The 8,947-nt window shown below is 30.1% G+C and overlaps 1 protein-coding gene across 1 annotated transcript; it reads left to right on the forward strand.

Annotated features, from left to right (window-relative positions):
- Nucleotides 1–3,915: 3,915 nt before the first annotated feature.
- On the forward strand, nucleotides 3,916–8,221 carry LOC107059574 (double-stranded RNA-binding protein 4-like). The gene is made up of 5 exons (XM_015306256.1): nucleotides 3,916–3,958; nucleotides 7,362–7,375; nucleotides 7,476–7,625; nucleotides 7,714–7,924; nucleotides 8,028–8,221. The coding sequence occupies exons 1-5, from the start codon at nucleotides 3,916–3,918 to the stop codon at nucleotides 8,219–8,221; spliced, it is 612 nt and encodes a 203-aa protein (XP_015161742.1).
- Nucleotides 8,222–8,947: the final 726 nt, after the last annotated feature.

The following is an 8,947-nucleotide window of genomic DNA, read 5'->3' on the forward strand; positions in this document are numbered from 1 at the left end:
TGAAATACAACCTGATATTTGAAATAAAAACTAAGCTAGAAAATACTTTCTGCAAATTTAAAGTGAAATAATAATATAACAAAATTGGATATTGAAATAATAATACAATTTATTTTGAATAAACTTATTCTATGTATTATATATGTATTTATCGCAACTGTATTTTTCAATATCATTTTGTTCTACAACTAATTTGTATTTATATTTTGGTATATACTACACAACTGCCTTTATTTTTGTACTTGAACTAGAATGCCAAAGAGTTGTATTCATAATAAATCAATACCAACATTTTTTGTATTTTAAATTAGTTATACATATCATTAGGTATTCGAATACATTTCAGATGAACACATATTCAAAGAAGTTCAAACATTTAAATATCCAAAACAGAGGGCATTAGAAATTTTCCAACACTTTCTCGTATAAGATATAAAATACAAACTACTATTTTCAAAAAAAATAAAATGAAATTCTTAAGAACAAAGAAAAAAACACTAGAAAAAAAATGGCAACATATGCTCTTTCAAAAACGTAACTGATGTTAAATTTTTTTTTAAAAATTACCTTTTTTGAAATTTTTTGTTCCATGATTTTCTCTATTCAGTTATTAATTATTTGTATTCTTTCAAATTAATCAAAATAAAATAAATACATAACTCAATCATTAACAAACTAAAATATTGACATTTTAAATGAATAATGAAACTATTACTAAGGAGTCCCATTAAAAGTTAAAATATTGTTGTTTTGAAAATTTTCCCAAATTTTAATAGTTTGACGGGCAAGACACATATCACATAGTATATGCTGGATTCTTTAATGGGCCTGTGCTATTTCTCAGATAGGCGAGAGCTTACAATAATATAGGCCCCTTGGAGACTAATAAGCCTATAACAAGGATCAGACTCACTAGGCTAACGCTTATACACATATAAATGCAATCTAGGTTTTCTCTCTTGATTTAACACAAGACATTTTTTATAAGATATCCGCCGTTACAAGCTAAAGGAGAGAAAAACGCAACCTACTCCGTCACAAGTTAAACATTGCTATGGAGAATAAAGGTGTGCACAATTTTTCATGTATTTCGTTACATCACATGTATTTTTTATCTATCTGATTGTAGTTGTGTTTTTAATTAATTTAATACTTACTTCATATAAATTTTTTACAAATTTGGTAGTATTTTGTTTTGATAAATATATCCTCTTCTAATAAAGTAAGAAAAAAAGAAAAATTGAATGCAATTTAAAACCTATGTGTTCTTGAATGCACATGAATGAATTGTTTTTTATGTGATGATGGTAAATTTTAAGGAATGTTCGTAAATCTATAGTTGAGATCATAGTTATACATAATGGATATAGTGTGTCTAATCATAATTCATAGCAATTGTTTTAGAGAGAACGAATGTGTGCGAGATTGAGGGAGTTAAAGATGAGAGACAAGCGAGATCGAGATATATATAGAAGAAAGGTGAGAAAATCGTATCTTAGATATAACTTGTATCTAAATTGAAATTGAAATACACATATACACATGATTCAATCTCGCTCGCCGCTCTCCTGTCTCTCGCAATCTCGCACATAAATACACATATTAGCTTTGAAACTAAATAATGCATACACAAATACATATTGTATCATCCTTAAAGAAGTATAGTGATACAATATGTATCACTTTTTTTGTGATACTCAAATGAAAAACACATTAATATAGTGTTGAATATCGTATCATCTCTAAAATAATGCACATATATAATTTTTCCTGTTAATAGTTATATAATTATTTTTTAATTCATAGAAGAGTTTAGCGATAGTTATATCATTTTTTTCTGACACACAAATAAAACTTTTTTTTTGTGATACATAAATAAATTGATCATATAAATATATATCAACTAAAGAAAATACTGCTTGATAATAAATGTATTATTCTATTTTATATATACAAATATAATTTTTTTTGATACATAGATATAGTTGATTGCATCAATTCAAGAATGGGAGAAAAAAGATGGATAATACTTTGAAAAAATGGACTTACAAATTAATGAATCTAACAATTAAATGCGATTTAAATGCAAAAATAATTAAATCTGATAAAATGAATTATTTGTTAACTATTAAATGAGAATGAATTGCTAACGGCACCAAATCACATAATCCAAATTAGTAGGTATTGGTTATAGAATTTGAAGCTCAAAATTGAAATCATTTTGTTTAAAAAAAATATGAAATGATAATAAAATATTAATTTAAATTTAAAATCTCAAATATTTCAAAAGGTAGGATTTCAATTTATTTTTTTGGTGATACATAGATAAATTGACCAAAATAAATTGATTTTTCAAAAATAATACTATTTTTTTAAAATTGAATACACCTTTCTTCTCTGTTTCTCATTAAAGATAAACATCAATATTTATACAAGAGGTTCTTGAGGAGTCAAGTAACCTAACACTACTAGAATATACAAAGAGAAAGGATACATAGATATATAATACTTTTAGTTATCTATCCTAATTAGAGTCAAAGTACAATTATCCTTTACATGCCCTCTCAAGTTGAGCAGAATGTGAGAACACTATCAACTTGCTTCTTAACATCTGATAGCATGTTTCGGCAGAGCTTTAGTGAGGACATAAGCTACCTGATCATGAGAGCTGATATACTAAATTATAAGAAGCTTGTCTCAAACCTTCTTAAAACAAAAATCAAAATCTATTTCTATGTGCTTTGTGCGTAAGTGGAGGATTGGATTTGCAGTCAAATAAGTGGAACTAAGGTTCATGATGAGACAAGTCTCCTAACAATACGAGAATACACAGAGAGAAAGGATACATATATATATATTTAATACTTTTAATTATCTATCCTAGTTAGAGCCGAAGTACATTTATCCTTTACAAAAATAAATAATTTTAGCCTCCTGATAACAATGTCAAATAGGCTCTTAGTTGGAATTTATCTCATCTTTAATCTCTAATTCTGACTTGAATTATTTGTAATATGTTGTGTTGTTATAGTGGTAGTATGATATGTGCATGGGTGGAAATGTGGAATGGGGCTATGAAAATTAGGTGTAATGGGAGTCAACATATAATACATACAAATAAAGTTGAAATCTAATTTGCTTACTTAATTCATGTTTTACTCTTTTTTTTGTATTGAGTTCATTATTTTAGTATAATAATATAGTCAATTTCTTTTCAGTTGCAACGATATACAAAAATCAACTACAAGAGTACACACAAAAAGCTGGGAAAAGACTCCCAATTTACCAATCTTTTAATGAAGGTTCTGAAAACTTCCCGAGGCATAGAGCTAAAGTGTTGGTGGATGGTGTTGAATACACATCCAAGTTGACACATTCAACAAAAAAACAAGCTGAGCAGAAAGTTGCAAAAATTGCTTATGAATCCATTTTTCATGAAGAAGCTGCAGTAATATCTTTTCCGTTTCTTTACAAGTTACTCACTCTATACTTGCTTACACCTTTCTAAATAGTGCGCTAAAAATTCGTTTTTGCTCAAACCTTACTACTTTTTTGTGTTTTATCTTTTTAAAGGACCCCACTTTGTGCAAATCCATTCTAAACGAATTTGCCATCAAGAAGAAAATGAAGCCTACATATAATATGGGATCTCAGGCAAAAGGGCAAAGTCCAACATTCATTTGCCACCTTACTTTTGGTGGTAAAACTTATATAGGTGAAGAAGCTGAAAAAATAAGAAATTGGCAGAGCATTTAGCTGCTCGAACCGCCATCGAATCGTTATTGGGTAAATATTTATTGACTGTTTTATTTTATCTCAACCCTTATATGAATATATATTATGTGCAAACGAGCGTTTGTCTAACCCTTTGAAAATCTCAAAGAAACAAATGCAGATACTCTTTCACCAATAATCATGTCCAAAGTTAATTCTGATGATTATTTGCCTAAATGCTCAGGTGAGAATTGAGATAATTGCAATTATAATTGATTATCTTTTTTTATAATTATATATACTTGTTGAGTCACATTTCATCCATATTGTTGTTTTGAATAGGCAATTTACAAGGTGAAAGTTCAAGTCGACATAAGCGTAACGCCAACATAAACAATGAAGGAAGGAACAAAAAGAGAAGATTTGGCAACTGATACTTAGAATTTAAATGTTTGTCTTAATATCTCGATAGAAATATACATAATACTTGTTTAGTGGGATCATGAACTCATTTTGCAAGATTTGACTCAGCTTTGTGTGAATTGGAACTTATAGTATTTTGATATACTGCTAAATTTTTTTTTTTATATTGTTCTCTTATTGTGTTTGGATTTGCTATACTCGAACCGAGTATTTTTTGTAAACAACTTCTCTATCTTCACGAGATAGTGATAATGTATGTTTACACTCTGCTCATCTCAAAGTCCACTTAGTGGAATTTTACTAGGCATGTTATTGACTCATTGTTGTAGTTGTCATCGTCTTCGCATGTTCAACAATCTTCATAATTATAAAATGGAAAAAAAATTGTAAGTACATCGCTGCACAAAGCTCCTCCTTTAACCAAGAGAGTTATTCTAATCTTAATTATTTTATATTCCTCTTTAGTTAATTATTTAAGGATAATATTTTCATTTCGTAATTATTAATAATAATTAATTTTAGTGTTTGTGATATTTGGCCAAATACTATATATATATATATATATATATTGTATTTTAACTATGCATGCATTTAGTGTATTTTTTTTTAATATTGATACTATTTGACATTGTTGTCAGGAGGCTAAACTATCTATTCAAAAAAAATGCATGAAATGTGACTCAACAAGTATATGTAATTTTTGAAAAATAATCAATTATAATCGTGATAATCTCAATTCTCACCTAAGCATTTAGGCAAGTGATCATCAGAGTTAACTTTGGACATGATTATTGATGAAAGAGTATCTTTATTCATTTCTTTGAGATTTTTAAAGGGTTAGACTAACGTTCTTTTACGCATAATATATATTCATTTAAGCATTGAGATAAAATAAAAAATAAATAAACACACAATAGCGATTCAATTGCGGTTCGAGTAGCTAAATGCTCAGCCATTTTCTTATTCCCAACTTCTTCACCTATATATGTTTTACCACCAAAAGCAAGGTGGCAAATAAAAACTAAACTTACCCCTTTTGCATGACATCTCATATTATATTTAGGCTTCATTTTCTTCTTGAAGGCAAATTCATTTAGAATGTATTTCCACAACATAGGGTCCTTTTAAAAAAACACACAAAAAAATAGTAAAATTTTGAGCAAAAATGAATCTTTAGCGCACTATTAGAAAGGTGCAACAAGTGTAGAATGACTACCTCGTAAAGAAACTGAAAAGTTTCAACTTCAGTTTCTTGATGAATAATGGATTCACAAGAAACTTTTCCAACTTCCTACTCAACTTGATTTTTTGTTGAATTTGTCAACTTGGATTTGTATTCAACATCATCTATCAACACTTTAGCTCTATGTTTTGGAAAGTTTTCAGAATCCTCCTCATTAAAAGATTGATAAATTAGGAGCCTTTTCCCAGCTTTTTGTGTGTACTCTTGTAATTGTTTTTTGTATATTGTAGCAACTGAAAAGAAATTGGTTATACTATAATAATGGACTCAATACACACAAAAAAAATAAATTAAAACATGAATTAAGCAAGCAAATCAAATTTTAATTTTATGCATATATAAAATATATTGTCTCCCATTACACCTAATTTTCATAGTCCCATTCCACATTTCCACCCCATGCATATACCATTCTACTACTATAAAAATAACAACATCATATTATAAATAATTCAAGTGAGAATTAAAAAGTGAAGATGAGACAAATTCAACTAAGAGCCTATTTGAAAGTTCAAGTCGACACACGTGTAACGTCAACGCCAACACCAACAACGAAAGAAGGAACAAAAAGAGAAGATTTGACAACTGATACTTGGAATTTAAATGTCTGTCTTAATATCTTCATAGAAATATACATGATGCTTGTCAAGTTTAGTGGGATCATGAACTACTTTGAAAGATTTGACTCAGTTTTGTTTAAATTGAATGTTATAGTATTTTTTATATACTGCTAATAACTTTTCTATATTGTTCTCTTCTTTTGTGTTTGGATTTGCTACACTTGAGCCGAGTATTTTTCGAAAACAACCTCTCTATCTACAGTACTCTACCCAATCCAAACCCCACTTAGTGGGATTTCACTACATATGTTGTTTATTTGTTGTCATCGTCTTTGCAAGTTCAACACTCTTCTTAGTTATAAAATGGGAAAAAAATTTATAAGCACGGCGCTCCTCCTTTAACCAAGAGTGTTATTCTAATCTTATTTATTTAAATATTCCACTCTAAGGATAATAATTTTAGTTTTGCAATTATTAGTAATAATTTATTTAAATTTTGTGATATTTAACAAAATACATTTAACCTTCCCTTTAGGTAAAAAAATATATATTGTATTTGAACTATGCATGCATTTGGTGCATTTTTGGATATTGTCACTATCAAATGCTCGAATATTGTACTCTTTTTCTAAAATGGGAGTCCAAGTGTACAACTACTACTGCAAAATGGGGAAAAAAATGCAAAAGCAAGTTGATTCCATTTTAGAACTTGCCATTACAATGAAACACTTTTTTTTTTGGAACCCTCAAGTAAACCAACAACCTCTACTCTACGGATGAGCACTCTGTAGTGAATATTTTGTGGTAACCTAATTACTATGTAACAACTCGCAAACTACAAATGAGATAAAAACTGCAAACCCCATCGACGAGGATGGATATCCTAGGTCTCCCACATGGGCGATCCGCTTCTCAACCACTCAATTTGCCCTTGCGAGCATAAAGCACATTTATTCATTGAATATTTTTTGTACAATATCAATATATAGATTTTTTATACTATCTGAACATTCAAATGAGATATTTGTAGATACAATTCTTTAAAATATGGAATATGCAATTTTGCAAATAAAACAATTTACTTTCTATTATATGTTATGGTGATATGATATCTAAATCTGACAATGTACATTCATGAGAAAAACAAAAGTAATGTTATTGTACAAAATGATTCTCCTTCGCAGTTCTCATGTAAAGTAAGAATTGTACAAAGCCATGATAAAGGGTTAATACTCTTCAAGACTCCAATTTTAGTTTCTCAAAGAATTGCATCTTCAGCAAATATGGAGTTCCCCAAATTTACTTCCATATGCATCTCTCATTTCAACCTTCTCACTCACCATTATTTTCTTGCTTAATTCATGTTTTAACGTATTTTGATGCTTTCAACTAATATTATTTATGGTATAATATATTTGCAGTTCCTCCGGCACAAGTAATGTACAAGAATCAACTACAAGAGTACACACAAAAAAAATGTCAAACAACTTCCAATTTATCAAACAGTAAATGAAGGTTTTCCACATGCCCTAAAGTTCAGAGCAAAGGTTTTGGTTGATGGATCTGAATATGAATCCAAGTCAACACATCCCACGAAGAAAGAAGCAGAGCAGGCAGTAGCAAAAATAGCTTATGAATGCATTCACAAGGAAATTGATGCTAGAGATATTTCACGTATTTACAAGGTGATATTCACTTGTTGCTTCTTCCTAAAAAGCTAAATGTTCGGTTGCTCAAAATACTTATCTGAAGTTCTGTTTTTGTGTGTTGAAGGAACCTATGCTGTGCAAATCCGTTCTCTATGAATTTGCTGTCAAGAGGAATCTGCATAGGCCTATATATAACACTAGATATACAGAAAGGCCAAGCTCAGTTTATATTTGTCACTTGGTGTTGGGAGGCAAAACTTACAAAGGTGAGTTTGCTGGGAGCAAGCAAATGGCAAAGCAAGTAGTTGCTCAAGCCGCGATTGAATCACTCTTAGGTGTGTTGATTCACTGGTCTTTCTCTCTCTCAATGCTTAAATGTATATTATGTGCAAAAGAACTCTATCTAACACCTTAAAAATCTTGAAGAAACTGATGCAGGAACGCTTTACCAGATCATCATGTCCAAAAATAAGTCTCATCCTAGTATGCAAACCAGAATGGATACTGGCTCTAGTGAGAAAATGTTGCCTAAATGCTCTGGTGAGAAAATTCCGACTATAATTGACTTTTTCTTTTTCTTGACAACTATACATGTTGAGTCACATACTCACATCTCATGTTGTTTTGAATAGGCAATTTACAAGGTAAAAAAGCAAGAATTGAGGTAAAACACATACCTTGTTTGCAATATATATATATATATATATATACAATTTGATCTAGCCTTAAAGATCATGAAGCAAATGTTCAGGGGAGGAGTGCTCATTTATAAAATATTTTTATTTACAGAGAGCAATTGCTTGCTTCAACACTGATGGCATAGTTGGTAGCTCTGGAAGTGGACCAAAGCGTAAAACCGAAACCAACAACTGGGAAAGGAACAAAATGAGAAGATTTGGCAATTGATATTTGGACTTTGTGTCCGTCTTAAGATCTAGGTAGAATATACTTGGTGACTGTTAAGACTCATGAGATATTTATTTCTGAATTGTATTGAAAACCTGGAAAACCACTACCAGCAAAAATTATCAAGGGAGCTCCCCAGTGCCTAGTACTCTAGTAGTTATTGATGGGCTGAGTAGTGATACCAGAAGTAGACAAATACATGTTGATTATCTCTTGTTATATTGTAGAGTTGGTCTACCCTTCATCCACTTGACTACTACTATCCCACCTAGCTATGTCAGGGATAAATTATTACTCCTCTGAATGGAATGAAAAAGTGGCTTGATCAGACATGTTCACATCCGTACCCAAAGTTTTCCAATCGGATCCACAACTGATAAAAGTATTTTTTTTTTTACCTTCAGGCAAGGTGACTTTCCAGTGTGTTTGAACTTTGAAGTATAACTCCTTTC

This window comes from Solanum tuberosum, unplaced genomic scaffold (assembly GCF_000226075.1).
Source record: "Solanum tuberosum cultivar DM 1-3 516 R44 unplaced genomic scaffold, SolTub_3.0 scf00026, whole genome shotgun sequence".
Taxonomy (NCBI): Eukaryota; Viridiplantae; Streptophyta; class Magnoliopsida; order Solanales; family Solanaceae; genus Solanum; species Solanum tuberosum.